The 19,756-nt window shown below is 39.3% G+C and overlaps 1 protein-coding gene and 1 non-coding gene across 2 annotated transcripts in view; both read left to right on the top strand.

Annotated features, from left to right (window-relative positions):
* Positions 1-1,680: 1,680 nt before the first annotated feature.
* The window catches only part of LOC116563410 (POTE ankyrin domain family member A-like), a 60,576-nt gene continuing 42,500 nt past the window's right edge, over positions 1,681-19,756 (top strand). The window contains exons 1-7 of the mRNA XM_032296033.1: positions 1,681-1,979; positions 3,026-3,140; positions 3,300-3,473; positions 6,191-6,297; positions 7,542-7,679; positions 10,433-10,503; positions 18,400-18,470. Coding sequence (XP_032151924.1) covers positions 1,681-1,979; positions 3,026-3,140; positions 3,300-3,473; positions 6,191-6,297; positions 7,542-7,679; positions 10,433-10,503; positions 18,400-18,470 — 975 coding nt within the window. The remainder of the gene's footprint in view (positions 1,980-3,025; positions 3,141-3,299; positions 3,474-6,190; positions 6,298-7,541; positions 7,680-10,432; positions 10,504-18,399; positions 18,471-19,756) is intronic.
* On the top strand, positions 8,912-9,017 carry LOC116563662. Its single transcript, XR_004274507.1, has one exon. It is a non-coding gene; the product is annotated as a U6 spliceosomal RNA (small nuclear RNA).

The raw sequence follows: 19,756 nt of genomic DNA, 5'->3' as shown, positions 1-19,756 counted from the left end.
GAGCAGGCTGGAGCCTGGCTGGGTAGGGTTGTGTGGCAGGAGGGTCTCTGCAGAAGGGTCGCAGCACCACTGCCTGGATCCAGCTCAACTCCGCTGCCAGGGTTGCCCCAGTCTGGCTTCCCGGGGCTTGCAGTATCCTGTTCACAGGATCTGCACACAGGGGCTCCTTTTTGCATCTTGCCCTCAGTGGTAGGTGCTCCTCCAAGCCCCCCCTGCCAGCCTGGAGACAGCTGCCCTCACCCCGTGCCCCTATTGCATGCCAGGGGAGTGGAGCCTCTGCCAGAAGCCCCACAGCCGTTGGCCCTGGCTTGGACACCGTGTAGGGGGGGCATCGGCTGGGAGCTGGCCACCCATCCCCAATCCTGTGGCCCCCGAGTGCCACATCAGTGATGGCCCCATATTCTGGGTGTGGACCAAGGAGGAGTGGGTGGGAAAGGCACGTGGGGCAGGCGCTGGGCTTTGTGGGTAGCTTGTGTTCTGTGATTTCTTTTGGAGGTGGAGTTTCGCTCTGCTGCCCAGGCTGGAGTGCAGTGGCGCCATCGGCTCACTGCAACCTCCGCCTTCCAGGTTCAAGCAATTCTCCCGCCTCAGCCTCTCCAGCAGCTGGAGTAGCTGGGATTGCAGGCGCCCACCATCACATCCGGCTAATTTTTTGTACTTTTAGCAGAGGGGGGGTTTCGGGTTTCACCGTGTTGCCAGGCTGGTCTCCAACTCTTGAGCTCAGGCAGTACCTCTGTGCCTCGGCCTCCCGAAGTGCTAGGATTGCAGGTGTGAGCCACCACGCCTGGCCTCTCCTGCGATTTTGAGGCCATTTATAGCGAGCTCCGACAGCCCGAGCTCCCAGCTGCAGCTGCCACCCCCCACCACCCACAACAGCACCGTCACAACTGTCTTGGGGGCTTTCTTCAGGGGAGGCTGTCAGGGTCCTCAAGTGCCTGGCGCTCTAGTCCCGGTCCTGCTTCTAGAGGCTTTTTCCCATTAGCCGCCTCTCCTTCTCAGTGGCCTGGAAGCTTGACCAACTCCCACACAATCTGGTGGGAACACAAGGCTGTCACTGACGTTTGCGGCGCCAGAACTTGCACATGCGGTGACACATGTCGGCCACTGTGCCACGTGCAGTGACGCCGCCTGAGGTGCGCACGCCGCACGCGCACGCCGCACGCGCACGCCGCACGCGCACGATGGTACATGCGACGCACGCGTGTAAACAGCTGGCTTGGCGTTCCACGCATGCGTCTGTAACGGCTTGTCTTGGCGTGGGTCGCTTGGCTTGGCGTTCGTCGCTCGGCTTGGCGTTCGTCGCTCGGCTTGGTCGTCCTCCAGTGGATTGGCGTTTTCTCCCTTAGAGTTTCTTTGCCGGGATTGACCTTTTCTAGACTGGGCTTGGAGTTCCCCTGACTGGGCTGGGTGTTTCCTTGGGGGATTGGCCTTTCCCTGGGTGGGCGTGGGCTTTCCCTGGGGTGGGCGGGGCTTCCCCTGGGTGGGCGTGGACTTCCCCTGGGTGGGTGTGGCCTTTCAAACCTTGCTGGGCTTGGTCTCTCCCGCTGTGCTTGGCAAGTGGTGGCTGGGCTTGTCCTTTCTCCTCTGACAGATTGGAAACTTGGAGTTTCCTGCTTGTTGGTGAAACTTGTTGGCAGAGGCGACTGGCTACTACCCGGCTCCTCGGGCTGGTAGAAGTGGATGGGGGCCGAGGTTTCTCCAAAGCCGTCTGCTTCCCCTATGAAGAAGCCCTTTGGCCTCAGGAGCACGATGGGCAAGTGGTGCTGCCATTGCTTCCCCTGCTGCTGGGGGAGTGGCAAGAACAACGTGGGCGCTTGGGGAGACCACGACGACAGCGCCTTCAGGGAGCCAAGGTACCACGTCCGTCGAGAAGATCTGGGCAAGCTCCACAGAGCTGCCTGGAGGGGTAAAGTCCCCAGAGCGGATCTCATCATCATGCTCAGGGGCCCCGGCGTGAACAAGAGAGACAAAAAGAAGAGGTAACCTGGCCTGGGCTGGGAGGAGGCGGGATGTGGGGACATGGGGTAGGGACATGCGCTCCTGGCACAGCAGGGGGTCGGGGGGGCTGGATTTCTCTCCTCCGCAGGACACACGCCACCCAGAGTTTGGAAAACTCAGAGGTCAGGGCACAGGCCTCTTTATGAGTAGCAACACAAAAACACAACTTTAGCTGATTTCCAATCCAGTTATAATTTCCCTTATAGAACACTGTTTCAAAATGATTTAACTTGTAAAATTAAGTTGATGCAGCAGATTATTTTTAATGTAAACATTTTAAAAATGTTATTTACATTATAGAAAGGTATATTGAGAACTAAGCCCCATCATATGTCAACTTCTGGGCTAAATATTCTTCAAATAAAATCTAACATGCATTTTATATGAGTGTACCCTATGTAAATATGTTATTTACTGAGGAACCTTGGAAGGAAACTGAAATGGGAAGATGGTTTGTGTCCTTGACTAGGAAGATACATTTTTCTTAAGATGTGAGCTCTTTCTGTGTTTCTCATTTTCACCTAAGCCAAATAAAAATAGCAAAGTTTTAGCACTTTTAAATTACACATGCTGTCTTTTATTATTGTGATACATTTTTTGTGACAGAATGGAAAAAGACTTGCCTTTCCAGATATAAAAATGTGCATGTGCTATTTTCACAAATTGTTTACTAACAGCTGAAAAGACATAAATGAATAGGACAGTTCATTCCCATTTTATTGATGAAGAAATTGAGACACAAAAAGTCTAAGCAACAGCTAGGAAGTGACAGAGCTTAAAGTAGGATTCCATCCCAAGTTGAATGGAATCCAAGGGCCATGATCTTTCTATTCAAATAGACTGCTCTTTCATTAAAACAGTGAGTAATGAGAGGTAACAAATAGTGTGCTTTCTTCACAGGAAAATTAAGTGTTTGTTTTGAAGGAAGAGGAATAGCAGGCTATTCAGTGTTTGCAATTACGTGAATCATTGATATAGCTTTAAATAGTAGACCACAATTTCCTAAAAAGCCTTCTTACTCTCCTAGGACTGCTCTCCATTTGGCTTGTGCCAGTGGAAATCCAGAAGTAGTAAAACTCCTGTTGGACAGACAATGTGACCTTCATGTCTTTGATAGCAAAAAGAGGACAGCGCTAATAAAGGTATGCAGTAGTCAACTATATCAGCGTGAGATGGATTTGATTCCAGTACATAGAATAAAAATGAGTTTCCTCATGTAAATATAACTAGTTGGTGAAAGCTGTGGAAGGTTTATTTTGAATTCTTAAGACTTATAATTTGTTTTTTTATAATACTCGCAGGCCATACAATGCCAAGAAGATGAAAGTGCATTAATGTTACTTGAACATGGCACTGATCCAAATATTCCCGATGTGTATGGCAATACCACACTACACTATGCGGTCTACAATGAAGACAAATTAATGGCCAAAACACTGCTTTTATACGGTGCTGACATTGACTCAGCAAACAAGGTATAGATCTACCAGTTTTATTTTCAAAATACTGAAATGCATTTGTTTGAACACTGACCTGTGTAATGGTCAGTTTTCCATATTTGGAAGCTCAAGCATAACCTGAATGAAAATATTTTGAAATGACTTAATTATTATCTAAGATTTTATGTTAAATATTATTACTTTTAAGGAAACATTTGAGGGTACAGTTTTTTTTTTAATGCACTTGTGGTAAATTGTTTTTTGAAAACACTGAAATTATAAAAGGTAATACTTGTTTTTTAAAAAATTTTCCCTTCCAGGTTTTTTTTTTTGGCCCTAATCAATGTAAAATGACAAAATTTGCCCTGGAAATAGGTTTTACATTAAAACTCCAAGAAAACTAAACTATATTTCAGTGAATAGAAATCCTGCTGCTTTGGCAAGTTCCTAAAAAAAAAAAAGTAGTATACATGAAGTGTTGTATCTCTCAATGGCAAGGCTTAAGATATTTCTGATTGCTCATGAGGCAGAAATGAAAAGGGAAAAAGAGAGAAATCAGAAATATTGAGGCCAATTTTTCAATTAGATAATGGAGAAAAAAACTATGAAGAGATTGTGTGTGTGTGTGTGTGTGTGTGTGTGTGTGTGTGTGTGGTGGTGTTCATTTATCTGTTTTCATTGTATGGTAACACAAGGATCTCTTCAGTTTTAGGTAATGACAGTTTTCAGTTTGGGAAAGGGAGTTAGTGAGTTGTAAGCTCCCTAGAGATCAATTTTCGAAGGCCTCTGAGGAACCAGACTGGCAGTGAATAGGTGGTAATGTAGTGGGAAACCCTTGAGCAGAGGGAATAATAAGTAATCAACTGACTTATTATCCTATTCTGGTAGAAATGGGCAATTAGAGTCTCATTCTGCTTTCAAATCTAGAATGTCTTGATAGGAAGGTGGTTCATAAGGCACTTATAAGTAACAAGATCAAGTTGGATTTTGAGTTTACTAGACCCTGTTCTACTCTTACCTTGGAAAATTATGTGGTTTTTTCAGCAAATGAGTCTCTCTCCTACTCTTTCCTCTTTTTGGCCAAATACTCAAGTGATAAAGGGACTTTGTCATGTGGGTGAGAGATGAGACTGAAGTAATTGTGTGTTGTACTAGTTGTCAGAATTGTGCATCCCAGTAACCTGAGGAAACGTTTTTAATGATCTACAAGTCTAGGCTCTACCCTGAAGATACTGATAGAGTAAGTCTAATAAAGCCTGGATACGTATGTTTAAAAATATTTCCTTGAAGCCAGGCATGGTGGTGCATGGCTGTAGTTCCAGCTGCTAGGGAGGCTGAGGTGGGCGGATAGCTTGAGAATAGGAGTTTGAATCTAGCCTGGGCAACATAATGAGACCCTGTCTCTAACAACATCAACAACAGGGACAAATTCCTTAAAATGCAGATACTCCTACCTAAGAACCACTGAATAGATGTAAATAATATGTAAATTCACATATCTCAGAAACTTAAGATATCTGTAGAAGAGTTGAAGTTGGATATGTGCCAATTCCTTTAAATCTTTCCTTTCCAATAATATTAGTCTTTTTTTCTTTTTCATTTTTTTTTTTTTGAGATGGGGTCTCACTCTGTCTCCCAGACTGGAGCGCAGTGGTGCAGCCACAGCTCACGGTAGCCTTAACCTCCCCAAGCTCAGCCTCCCAAAATGCTAGGATTACAGGTGTGAGCCACTATACCTGGCCTAATCTGACTTTTATCTCTGTGGTAGGGACATTAAAATGAATATTACTGGAAGTATCTCTAAGCTGACAGAATAGTAATTTTTCCTTCCTACTATCAGTTATTTACTGCTATTCAGAAGGTCTTTAGAAATTTGCAATGAGTAGTCTTTCAATAAGTAGACGATGGTTCCCTCAGGATTTTGCGTCTTTTTGTCATCATTCAAGTGCTTAGGTCAGTAAGTCGTTATTAAGAGCAGAGTTTTCTCAATCAGAATTGTAGCAAATTCTAAACCTTTTTTGTCAATTGAAGCTGTATTATGGACTATCCAGTATGTCTCTTAAATTTGTAGAGCTTTGACTTAATCAGGAATGGCAGTTTTAAACACTAAAAGCCATAGAATTATTAAGAATACAGATAGAAATTCTGTTAATTTAGTTTTAGCAGTTTGAATTCATTATCTATTTAGTTAACAATCTGGGAAAATTAAATACAAATAGATTTTAAATGAATAAATGTTGGAAAAATCCTTGAAAAATTGACAGTATGAGTCTTAATAGCAATTTTTGTTGCATGTTGGAGCTTAATGTTTTAGTAAAACATGTGAAACTAAAGAAATATTTTACATGCAAATTCTTGCTTTATACACAAAGATATGTCATAAGGTTTGAGGATATAGAGATAAAAGATACAGGCCTTGCCCTCAAGAAGCTCTTTGTTTAGATGGGAAAAAGTATTATTATCTAATAATACCATGTCAAATGCTGAATTAGAAGCAAAGATTTTTGGAACCAGTAAATATTTAAAGTGAGTTTTTAAGATGACCAGAGTTAATGCGGTGAGGCAGAGGAGAGGTGTTTCTCAAGGGAAGGAGGAGCATGTGGGAAAGCACAGAAGAGTGAGAAGGAAGGACAACGTTTTATTTCCTTTCTGTGACTATAAGTCCATAGGATCTTATTTAAAGTTTCCAGTTCAGTTGAGAAATATGTAATTTTTTGAATTACATATTGTTTTTGCTTTATATTGTTTTACAGAGTGGCCTGACACCACTTTTGCTGGGCGTACATGGACAAAAAGAGCAAATGGTGAAATTTTTAGTCAAGAAAAAAGCTAATTTAAATGCACTTGATAGGTTTGGAAGGTATAGTTAATTCTTTTAATCTGTGTGTTTTAGAGTGATATTCACTCAAGACATAAATAGTAAATTAATAAGATTAACTTCTATTTATTGGGATGTAGTGATGATTATCAACACAAATGAGTTAAGGGGAATAGCAGTTACTTGGACTGGGATAAGCAGTTACATGGCGATCCATACATAGACTTCAAAGTTACCACTTTTTTTAGTTCACATAAAGAACAGTTTTAGTAGGATTCATCTTCTCTTATTATATTGATTGATGTTATATGTTATGTGACATTTTTGGTTATATGATCTTACGTTAGCTAAAGGGAGTTCATATTAGTGTTATGAAGTGTGAACTTTAACTTTTATTTTAGTTTATGACTCAGTTTTGAACTTCTTAAACCTTGCTAGTGGTTTTTAACCTCTGCTTCTTATATGCTTTTCCACTAAATATGCTATATTAAACATAAACAGGAATTGAAAATCATTTTGAATGGCTCTGCTTTAAGTTGCTTTTTTTTTTTTTTTGAAGAATATTAATGTTTGCTTATCCCTACATGACAATTAATTGCTATTCCCACGTATTTTGGGTTCATCAGCTTTTTTCCTTTTTTATTTCCAGTGTATTTTGATGTTTTTTAAATTGGTATGGAGAGAGGGAGTGAAGATAGTTTTAACTGGATACAGTTTTCCTTTAATGAAGGCAAGTTGTAGGTGGGTGATGAAGAGAAAAGAACTAGGCTTTAGATTCATGCAAGACTGGCATTTAATTTAGTGCGTAGCACATGCTTATTGGCATCATTAACTGAAACTACTATGACTACACTTCTTACCATTATTATTAATATTACTGCTTTCAGCATGCAGAATATTCTTATTTATCTGACCCTCTGGCTGATTTTCTATTAAGGGTATCAGTCTAGGGAAGCTGGGAAAAAATCTTCACTTAAATCTTTGTCCACTTCAGATAAGCAGCCATAACATAGTTTCTTGCTCATCAAAGGCCTTTAAATTAGTAACTTCTACTATGCAATACCCCACTGAGATAAGAGTCTTCCTTTTTGACCCTTCCTTTTAACCTTGGTGGTATTTTACAAAGATGAACACTTAGGCACTCAAGATGCTTACGTCTTTTAGTGCATGTAAATGTTTAATTCTGCATGGACAGGCAAGATATTAAATTGGTAAAGTATATCAAACTAGCTTTTATAGTAGCTTTATTAAAGTTCCTAAGGAAGAAATTCTCTCTGTCATTTTAGAACTGCTCTCATACTTGCTGTGTGTCGTGGATCAGCAAGCATAGTTAGCATTCTACTTCAGCAAAATATCGATGTATTCTCTCGAGATGCATCTGGACGGACTGCTGAAGATTACGCAGTTTCCAGTCGTCATGATATGTAAGTGTTCACATTAAAAGGCTAGTTAACACTAAATTGAGGTTTAAAATAATTATAACCATTGTATCTTATATATCAGGTGAGATGTCATAGTTTGGTTAAGGTAGTTTTAAAGTGGCAGTGAGTTATCCCCCCCCATCAGCTAGAAATCAAACAAAAAGCTAGACTAGTTAGAAGAACCAATGGGTACAGGATTCTTTATCTCAGGACTTTTAAGACCTTTATCCTTAGAGATCCCAACATTGTTTATTTCATTCCAAGTATAACACCTATGCGTGGGATAAAAAATAATGTCACATCTTTGACTTTTCTGATGAGTCATTTGGGTCTTGAGATGTCCAGTTTAGCAGGAAGTGTTAGACTGTCTTCTGGGGACTATTTCCTATGTACTCTTTGAATTTTTCAGGAACCAAAGGTGTTCATAAGCCCAAAGAAGACAGTCCTTTTTATCATGTCAGAAGGAGGAGAAGAAAAAGGACATGTTAATTGTTCTGTTGTTTCCGTTGATTCTGTTGCCACTGAAACTGGTCCTGCTGCCTAGTTGACCTTTGACACCAAGATGCCCTTACTGATTCAGATCCCTCAAGTCTTCATACATAGACTTCAAAGTTACCACGTTTTTTAGTTCACATACATATGCTTATGTGCTCAGCCATTGTTCTCAAGGTACCAGCACCCTGCTCGGGCAGCTCAGCATCCTGGCTTTATTCACACACAAAGTGAGCAAATCGACTCCTCCCCCCACATTGAAAACCTGATGTGGAACTCACATCTTATCCTAGACTTAACTGACACCTTCATGGTAAGAGATCCTTTGAGTTCCAGGTTGGTCTTTTCTCTAGCATGTATTGGTTAGGCTTGTTCTAAACTATCAGAGAGCTTCAAATAATGTGGCAGAAAGAGATCAGTGTTTGTTTCTTCTTTGCTACCAGATCTGTACCCTGAAGCATCTTTATATCCTAAGGTACTATACATACCTTAGGCAATAGAAAGTCCCATCTTAACCTTCTTCAGAGCAGTGGGCATCCAGTTGTGATTGGCCCCTTCAGTGATCTGTTTTCCATAATGATGAAAACTACTTACATCTCTTCCTCAAGATTTAAAAGTATTTTGAAATTCTACCTCACAGAAAGCCGTTGAAGATAATTCTTGGGATCTCAAGTAGGTTAGTTGGACTTAGAGGCAAACCTTGTCCATGACTCATCACTGTCCATTTGTAAAAGTAGGGCTTTGTGCTTGCATCAGCAGCACATACCCTAAAATGGGAACAGTACAGAGAAAATTAGCATGGCCCTGCATAGGGTAGCTGCACAGATTTTTGAAGCATTCCATATTTGCACAGTCACTGGAAGGTCATTTGACTATATGCTGACTAGCTCCAAGGAAACGGTGTGAATCGAAGCAAAACGGGTGCCACCTAAATATTGAAATTGTGATTTGCACTACAAAAATATTCACGTAAGGTGGTCTGTGAGATTACGCCAGAGCTGAATAATATGTGGGGTGTTTTGTGCAAAATATATTGTTATTATGTATCTTGAAAATTAGAGAATGTCAAATTGCAACTTCTTCATGGAATCTAAAAAAAAAAGTAGGGTTTTGGTCTTCTATGTCAGCTGGAGATGAACATGGCTATGAAGCATCATCCTAAAAAACATCTGTTGGTTCAGAATGTGAGTCTGTAGAGAAGGATCATTGGTCCAAGCCACGTCTTGACATCCACTGATTTTTTTTGCTCTTGGTTTGATTGATAAACTCTGTATAGTGGACAATCACGTTATTGACTTTAATGAGATACTTATGAATAAATTTAGTTACAAACTATGAAATAGTTGAGATGCCCTGAATTATAAGCCATAAAGAATAGGACAACTAATAAGCAAAATTAAGACTTAATAACATTCTCTGAAAACTACATTTGCATCTTAGGACCTATGAACAAAATACACATTGGGGTTTTTTTTTCAACGGAATCTTGCTGTGTTGCCAGGCTGAAATGTAGTGGCGCAACTGTGGCTGACCGCAAACTCCACCTCCCAGGTTCAAGCAATTCTCCTGCCTCAGCCTCTTGAGTAGCTGAGACTACAGGCATATGCCACATGCCCAGCTAATTTTTTGTATTTTTAGTAGAGATGAGGTTTCACCATGTTGGCCAGGATGGTCTTGATTTCTTGACCCCATAATCTGCCCGCCTCGGTCTCCCAAAGTGCTAGTATTGCAGGTGTGGGACACGGCGCCCGGCCACACATTGGGTTTTATTTGGGATTCCAAGATAATTTTAATCATAAAGTTTAGGAACAGATTATTCCATGGCTTTACTATTTCTCTGAGCATTTAACAAATATTATCTTGTTTAATCTTTATCACAACCTAGTGAAATAAGGCAGCAGAGTCCTCACTTTGTGGAAGACATTGAGCCTAAGAGAAGTGAATTTTCCAAGAATAAATAGCTGTTCATTGTGGAGCTAGGACTTACTCGGAGTTGGGAAACTTTCTATTATGTCAAGCTAATGCAAATTAATTTACCGAGTCATAGTGCCCTTGATTTATGAGTATTTCATCTCACTTTTTTTCTTCTTCAATTAGAAGCTTAATGAGAAGTTTGTAGAATGTACACATAAGTGGATGGGATAATATTGTTAAGTTCTGATATTCTAATATTATTGAAATACTCTTAAGAATTTTACATTTGGTAAGTATTTTTTGTATCAGTATTAATATAGTCATTTTATTTGTTACATTTTTATACATAGAATTTGCCAGTTACTTTCTGACTACAAAGAAAAACAGATGTCCAAAAGCTCTTCTCAAAACAGTAATCCAGGTAAGACTTCTGTCAGTGAATTACTTTTTTTTTTCCCATTTATTTATTTTATTGCATTTTAGGTTTTGGGGTACATGTGAAGAACATGCAAAATTGTTGCATAGGAACACACGTGGCAGTGTGATTTGCTGCCTTCCTCCCCATCACCTACATCTGGCATTTCTCCCCTTGCTATCTCTCCCCAGCTTCCCACCCCCCACCCTCCCTCCCCTATTTCCCCCCAACTGACCCCAGTGTGTAGTGCTCCCCTCCCTGTGTCCGTGTGTTCTCATTGTTCAACATCCGCCTATGAGTGAGAACATGTGGTGTTTGATCTTCTGCTCTTCTGTCAGTTTGCTGAGAATGATGGTTTCCAGGTTCATCCATGTCCCTACAAAGGACCCAAACTCATCGTTTTTGATGGCTGCATAATATTCCATGGTGTATATGTGCCACATTTTTCCTATCCAGTCTATCATCGATGGGCATTTGGGTTGGTTCCAGGTCTTTGCTATTGTAAACAGTGCTGCAATGAACATTCGTGTGCACGTGTCCTTATAGTAGAACGATTTGTACTCCTTTGGATATATACCCAGTAATGGGATTGCTGGGTCAAATGGAATTTCTATTTCTAGGTCCTTGAGGAATCGCCACACTGTCTTCCACAATGGTTGAACTAATTTACACTCCCACCAACAGTGTAAAAGTGTTCCTATTTCTCCACATCCTCTCCAGCATCTGTTGTCTCCAGATTTTTTAATGATCGCCATTCTAACTGGCGTGAGATGGTATCTCAATGTAGTTTTGATTTGCATTTCTCTGATGACCAGTGATGATGAGCATTTTTTCATATGTTTGTTGGCCTCACGTATGTCTTCTTTTGTAAAGTGTCTGTTCATATCCTTTGCCCACTTTTGAATGGGCTTGTTAGTTTTTTTCTTGTAAATCTGTTTTAGTTCTTTGTAAATTCTGGAGATCAGTCCTTTGTCAGATGGGTAAACTGCAAAAATTTTTTCCCAATCTGTTGGTTGCCGATTCACTCTAATGATTGTTTCTTTTGCTGTGCAGAAGCTGTGGAGTTTGATTAGGTCCCATTTGTCTATTCTGGCTTTTGTTGTCAATGCTTTTGGTGTTTTGGTCATGAAGTCCTTGCCTACACCTATGTCCTGAATGGTTTTGCCTAGATTTTCTTCTAGGGTTTTTATGGTGTTAGGTCTTATGTTTAAGTCTTTAATCCATCTGGAGTTAATTTTAGTGTAAGGTGTCAGGAAGGGGTCCAGTTTCTGCTTTCTGCACATGGCTAGCCAGCTTTCCCAACACCATTTATTGAACAGGGAATCCTTTCCCCATTGCTTGTTTTTGACTGGTTTGTCAAAGATCAGATGGTTGTAGATATGTTGTGTTGCCTCCGAGACCTCTGTTCTGTTCCATTGGTCTATATCTCTGTTTTGGTACCAGTACCATGCTGTTTTGATTACTGTAGCCTTGTAGTATAGTTTGAAGTCTGGTAGTGTGATGCCCCCCGCTTTGTTCTTTTTGCTTAGAGTTGACTTGGCTATGCGGGCTCTCTTTTGGTTCCATATGAAGTTTAAGGTGGTTTTTTCCAGTTCTGCGAAGAAGGTCATTGGTAGCTTGATGGGGATAGCATTGAATCTGTAAATTACTTTGGGCAGTATGGCCATTTTCACGATATTGATTCTTCCTAAGCATGAACATGGAATGTTTCTCCATCTGTTTGTGTCCTCTCTTATTTCATTGAGCAGTGGCTTGTAGTTCTCCTTGAAGAGGTCCTTTACATTCCTTGTTAGTTGTATTCCTAGGTATTTTATTCTCTTTGTGGCAATTGTGAATGGAAGTTTGTTCTTGATTTGGCTCTCTTTAAGTCTGTTATTGGTGTATAGGAATGCATGTGATTTTTGCACATTGATTTTGTATCCTGAGACTTTGCTGAACTTGCTTATCAGTTTCAGGAGGTTTGGGGCTGAGACGATGGGGTCTTCTAGATATACAATCATGTCGTCTGCAAATAGAGACAATTTGACTTACTCCTTTCCTATTTGAATGCCCTTTATTTCTTTTTGTTGTCTGATTGCTCTGGCTAGAACTTCTAATACTATATTGAATAGCAGTGGTGAGAGCGGGCATCCTTGCCTGGTGCCACATTTCAAGGGGAATGCTTCCAGTTTTTGCCCATTCAGTATGATATTGGCTGTTGGTTTGTCATAAATAGCTTTTATTATTTTGAGATACGTTCCATTTATACCTAGCTTATTGAGTGTTTTTAGCATAAAGGGCTGTTGAATTTTGTCAAAGGCCTTCTCTGCATCAATTGAGATAATCATGTGGTTTTTGTCTTTGGTTCTGTTTATGTGGTGAATTACGTTTATAGACTTGCGTATGTTGAACCAGCCTTGCATCCCCGGGATGAAGCCTACTTGATCATGGTGGATAAGCTTTTTGATGTGCTGTTGCAATCGGCTTGTCAGTATTTTATTGAAGATTTTTGCATCTATGTTCACCATGGATATTGGCCTGAAGTTTTCTTTTCTTGTTGAGTCTCTGCCGGGTTTTGGAATCAGGATGATGTTAGTGTCATAAAATGATTTGGGAAGAATTCCCTCTTTTTGTATTGTTTGGAATAGTTTCAGAAGGAATGGTACCAGCTCCTCTTTGTATGTCTGGTAGAATTCAGCTGTGAACCCATCTGGACCTGGGCTTTTTTTGGGTGGTAAGCTCTTAATTGCTGCCTCAACTGAAGACCTTGTTATGGGTCTGTTCAGGGTTTCGGCTTCTTCCTGGTTTAGGCTTGGCAGGAGGCAAGTGTCCAGGAATTTATCCATTTCTTCCAGGTTTATTAGTTTTTGTGCATAGAGTTGTTTGTAATAATCTCTGATGATGGTTTGAATTTCTGTGGAATCTGTGGTGATATCCCCTTTATTGTTTTTTATTGCATCAATTTGGTTATTCTCTCTTTTCTTTTTTATTAATCTGGCTAGTGGTCTGTCTATTTTGTTGATCTTTTCAAAAAACCAGCTCCTGGATTTATTGATTTTTTGAAGGGTTTTTTGTGTCTCTATCTCCTTCATTTCTGCTCTGAACTTAGCTATTTCTTGTCTTCTGCTAGACTTTGAGTTTTATGATCTTGCTCCTCTAGCCCTTTCAGTTTTGACGATAGGGTGTCAGTTTTTGATCTCTCCTTGCTTCTCATGTGGGCACTTATTGCTATATATTTTCCTCTAGAGACTGCTTTAAATGTGTCCCAGAGATTCTGGTATGTTGTGTCTTCATTCTGGTTGGTTTCGAAGAACATCTTTATTTCTGCCTTCATTTCATTGTTTATCCAGTCAACATTCAAGAGCAAGTTGTTCAGTTTCCATGAAGCTGTGCGGTTCTGAGTTAGTTTTTGAATTCTGAGTTCTAACTTGATTGCACTATGGTCTGAGAGACTGTTTGTTACGATTTCCGTTCTTTTGCATTTGCTGAGGAGTGATTTACTCCCAATTATGTGGTCAATTTTAGAGTAGGTGTGATGTGGTGCTGAGAAGAATGTATATTCTGTGGATTTGGGGTGGAGAGTTCTGTAAATGTCTATTAGGTTTGCTTGGTCCAGGTCTCAGTTCAGGTCCTGGATATCCTTGTTAATTTTCTGTCTGGTTGATCTGTCTAATGTTGACAATGGGGTGTTAAAGTCTCCCACTATTATTGTGTGGGAGTCTAAGTCTCTTTGTAAGTCATTAAGAACTTGCCTTATGTATCTGGGTGCTCCTGTATTGGGTGCATATATATTTAGGATCGTTAGCTCTTCTTGTTGCATTGATCCTTTTACCATTATGTAATGTCCCTCTTTGTCTCTTATGATCTTTGTTGCTTTAAAGTCTAATTTATCAGAGATGAGAATTGCAACTCCTGCTTTTTTTTGCTCTCCATTTGCTTGGTAAATCTTCCTCCATCCCTTTATTTTGAGCCTTTGTGTATCCTTGCATGTGAAATGGGTTTCCTGGATACAGCACACCGATGGGTTTTGTCTTTTTATCCAATTTGCCAGTCTGTGTCTTTTGATTGGGGCATTTAGTCCATTTACATTTAGGGTTAATATTGTTATGTGTGAATTTGATACTGCCATTTTAGTGCTAGCTGGCTGTTTTGCCCTTTAGTTGAGCTGGTACTTGTTGTTCCTTTATATGTGTAGAGCCTCTTTCAGGAGCTCTTGTAGAGCTGGCCTGGTGGTGATGAAGTCTCTGAGTACTTGCATGTTCCCAAAGGATTTTATTTTTCCTTCACTTATGAAGCTTAGTTTGGCTGGATAGGAGATTCTGGGTTGAAAGTTCTTTTCTTTAAGGATGTTGAATATTGGCCCCCATTCTCTTCTGGCTTGTAGGGTAGTGAATTACTTTAAGTCAGTTGTCCCCAGCCTTTTTTGGCATGGGAGATCGGTTTTGTGGAAGACAATTTTTTCATGGACTAGGAAAAAATGCAGATGGTTTCAGAATTATTCAATCACATTATGTTTGTTGTGCTACTTTATATTTTTATTACATTGTAATCTGTAATGAAATAATGATACATTATGTATCATTACCATAATGTAGAATCATGAAGCTCTGAGATTGTTTTCCTGCAACTAGATGTTCCCATCTGGGGGCAAAGGGAGACAGTGACAGATCATTAGGCATTAGATTCTCATAAGAAGCACATAACGTAGATTCCCTCATATGGTCAGTTCACAACAGGGTTCATGCTCCAATGAGTAATGCTGGCACTGATCTGGCAGGAGGTGGAGCTCAGGTGGTAAGACGAGTCCTGGGGCATGGCTGTAAACACAGATGAAGCCTCCCTGGCTTACCTGCTGCTCACCTACTCCTGTGTGGCGTGGTTCCAAAATGGCCATGGATTTGTACCCAGTGTGTGGCCTGGGAGTTGTGGATGCCTGCTCTGGGTGGTCCTACCATAGACAAAAAAGTAAAAGGAAGGAAGTTTTGATCACAAAAGAACAATGGAGCCCAGGTCATGTTACATATGCTTGTACCAACAAGGTCTGACTATTACTGACCTCATTCCTCCTAATTTGAAATTGAAAGAGATATATTTACTTTGTTGGGACAAGATGTGTTCTTCTACATGATGGTTGTCATGATAACAGTAATTTTGTTAAAACAAGGTGCTCTGCCACCATTTATCAAAAGATTTTCATGGTAAATACACAAATTGCTCAACTCTAGGCTCAGCAGATGATAATAAAAGTACAAAAATGCTTCACAATAACAAAAATGCTAGTATGCTATCTGGATGTGGACACCTAATACATTGTATAATTCAAACTGTATGAGGACACCTTTAATTTAGCCATATGTTTATCAAAGAGCTTCTGTAAGTTAGGTTTTATAGGTTGTAGGAGACCAAGATGGAGCAGAGGTAGTTTTGATCTTTAGGGAGTTCATAATAGAATAGAGCCGTCTCTACTTTATTTCTGTGCTTTTTCAACAGAATTTACAAAGCAAACATTTTTATTTATGTTTTTACTTGTCCACTTGACAAATAACTATAAAATGTTTTTTAGATACTAAGCATTTTTGTAAACCTGCAGAACGCAAACAATTAAAAATACAGACAGGAGCTTGTTATTATCATTGTCATTTTTATTATTTTGCTACTCTATTCAGTGCTTACTGTGTGTTAGAAGCCCACTGGAAGCTTATAATTATGATTTATTATACATTATATTTATTATGTGCCAGACATATGTGATGAGAAATGAAAGCTTTAAAAAATAGTAGGTAGGATTTAAGGTAAGGATACAGAGTGAGTAGAATTTTTCTAGGTTAAAGAAGCAGAAGAATGATGTTTGGCAGAAGGAACATGTAACAAGATTGTGGGTTTGGCAGAAGAAACATCTAATGAGACTGCCCATTTGGGAGGAAGAGCAGCAAATGCAAAAGACAAGATGCTTGAGTGAACTTTGCAGGGTTTTTGAGTAGTTCACTTTGCTAGTTCGAAAAGTGTGAGATATGAGAGGTTGGGAATGAGGTGAATACTTAGCTAAGGCAAGTTTATGATCAACTTTTTAATACTAAAGAAATGAGTAGCTCTTACCCTGTGGGCCATGGGAAATTTACCAGGTAGAATGCTTTGGGCTGCAAAGACTAATGAGCAGTGGCTAAAACAGTAGGAACCAGAGTTGTTCTTGTTGTTCAGTGATATTTTAGGATCCCTTTTGTCCCTCTTTCATTTGTGCTTTTGGCGGTGTCTTGTTCGTATCTCCTTTCATGGTTGGCTAATTTGCAGCAACTCCAAACATTTTGTTCTCACAACACAACATCACCAGGGCTGCTTTTCTTTTGGTGTTTTAGTCATGAAGTCCTTGCCTATGCCTATGTCCTGAATGGTATTTGTATAGGCTAGTATTTAACATAAACTTGAGAGTGAGTACCAAGATTATATTTAGAAATTAGGAACTGGATGGGAAAACTAGATAGGAATTTAAAGATTGTGAACTCAAACACAGTGTGGTTTCTTTGCTTTATTTTCACTGCTCTGAATTCACAACTATTAGTTTTTTTTTATATATATATATAAAAAACATATATATATATACACACACATATATATACATATACACTATAGCTTTAAAAAGCACCTTTCCAAACCAAATATTAAGTGATTTCTTATAATTTCTCTGACTTTATTATAGAATTGACTTTCCAAGTGTTTATAAGAATTATTGAGAATTTTCTGCATAGTGTCATCTCAGCCATGTCCACATGAGCTATCCATCACTTTGTGTTAATGAATAATGGTTCACTAGGAATATTGGTTTTTTGCATTTAAAGTGATCAATATCTAATGCAGATAGGACCAGGGGCCACTCTTAAACATTAAAGTCCAAGCATCTTAAAATTACAATAAGGCTTTCATAATCTGACTTCTGCCCTACTCTCCATATTTAGCTGTTTTCCCTGTGTGCCCTTTCTCTGGCATTACTGAATGGCTGGTAATACCCTACTCACTCATCTTTCTTTTCTAGGCAAATACATTGACTCTTTCAGGCCTTACTCCCTATCTTGCTGCCTCCTGGAATGCTGTCATTCTTTCCTGCCCTCTACCTCTTTTACTCTGGCGAGCCTCAATATTTAATTCTCCACTTGTGCATGATTTCTATAAAAGCCATCCCTGACATGCTTTATTTTCATTCTTTTTCAACCCTAACACCTAGTATGTATGTATAGCAGGACTCAATAAAAAATTGCTGAGTAAAATAAAGACTGTTTATACAAAGATGACATGCAAGACTGTCCCCTTCAGTCTTGGAGGAGAGGGGACAGACATGGAACAATAATGTACAGTTCAGGTGGTAAAGATGCAGTAGAAAAATCAGTAAAGTACTAAGGCAGCCTCAAGGAAGGAGGTACCTGTTTATCAGGGGAAAGACATGCAGAATCGAGGAAGACTTCACATAGCATTGTTTTAAAAGATGAAAAAAACTTGTCAGAATAGTGGAGGGAAACATTTTAGGTATTAGGAAGACATTCCACACTAATAAATGTGTCAGTGATTTTGGAAATCAATTATAAGGTACTATTAGGAAGTGGAGAACAATATACTCTGTTACCTTTTGTGTTCTGTATTTTAAAGTTGTGTTTCTCTTGGTTTTGTTCATTTATGTTGGGTGGATGAATTTGTGAGTGAATGTTTGACATATTTGAATGTCTTGAATCTAGTGATATCCGATATCTCTCCAAGCGGTTTGTTGAAGTTTTGGAGAATTATTTCTTAAGTAACTACTTCATGAAAGATTAAATTTCATTTAAATGCTCAATTTATGAAACAAAATGAAATGTCTTAAATCTGTTTTTATAAAGGCAGTAATTTTTAATTGTTCTAAGCAGTTCATTTTAACTGAATATATGGATTTCTCTTCAGAACAAGACTTAAAGATGACATCAGAGGAAGAGCCTCAAAGGCTTAAAGGAAGTGAAAATAGCCAGCCAGAGGCATGTCAAATTTTCAATTTAAATTTTGGGTTTAATATTGTTTTCTTTGCTTTAATAATATTAGATAGTCCAAATGAAATTACCTTTCAGACTAGGCTTTGAGAATCAATAGATTGTTTTTTTTTAAAGAATATTTTAGTATATTGTTAAAATTTATTTTAATAAATTCAGCAACCTTATTAACAGAAGAATCAACATATTCTAATATTTAATATTTAACTTAAACATTATAACCCACTATTAAATTTAGAATATTCTTATTTAAAATGTTCTTGGGCTGGGTGCGGTGGCTCATGTCTGTAATCCCAGCACTTTGGGAGGCTGAGGTGGGCGGATCACGAGGTCAGGAGTTTGAGACCAGCCTGACTAACATGGTGAAACCCCGTCTTTACTAAAACTACAAAAATGAGCCAGGCGTGGTGGTGGGCGCCTGTAATCCCAGCTACTCGGGAGGCTGAGGCAGGAGAATGACTTGAGCCTGGGAGGTGGAGGTTGCGGTGAGCCAAGATTGCACGGTTACACTCCAGCCCAGGCAACAAGAGTGAAACTTCATCTCAAAAAAAAAAAAATAAATAAATAAATAAATTCATATTTGCCTTCTTGATTAGTTTATAGCTAATCTTTCTCTTTGGAATAGAGACAAAAAAAGTCCAGAACTTTGTTATTTTATTTTTACAACACTCTAACATGATAAAGAAAGTAACATCAATCATTGGATAATATTATTAAGCAATTGAAATTATGAACAGTGTAACGGTGATGGTCCCTGAGCTGGATTCATGGTAAAGGAGTAATCATGGCCAGTGATTGAAAATCTGCAGTTTTATATTGCCAGTCACTGATGCCAAGGTAAAAGATGCATTCTGCCTCTCATTGACCTCAGGGTTTCTGTTCAAAGAGAGAACCAGGTCATAAAAGCAACCCAACTGCCTGTTAACATGGATTATATCTTGCAGAATGGGACCTTTTGTGTTAATGTACAAACAGAATAATATTCTAACTTAAGTTTCAGAAAATCAGTACATATTAATTAAACATTTTTATCCACTGTCATTAGTACCTGTCAGAATATATTAGAACTGGATTTAAGCAGGCAGTCTAGATACATAACACTATCATATTACAGTGTATAATTTTAATTCAAATTTAAATATTTGCATTTCTTTCTGTTTGCTATTAATTTCAGCTCCTAATAATTTAAAGCCTGCCTACCCTCCAGTTTATAATCTTTTAAAAAAGCACTTAAATGCACAGTAGGGGCTCACTAGTTAGGGTATGGTGAAGTA

This window comes from Sapajus apella, unplaced genomic scaffold (genome assembly GCF_009761245.1).
Source record: "Sapajus apella isolate SASKATOON/1434 unplaced genomic scaffold, GSC_monkey_1.0 scaffold35, whole genome shotgun sequence".
In the NCBI taxonomy this organism is placed as follows: Eukaryota; Metazoa; Chordata; class Mammalia; order Primates; family Cebidae; genus Sapajus; species Sapajus apella.
This window is presented reverse-complemented; position numbering and strand designations above follow the sequence as displayed.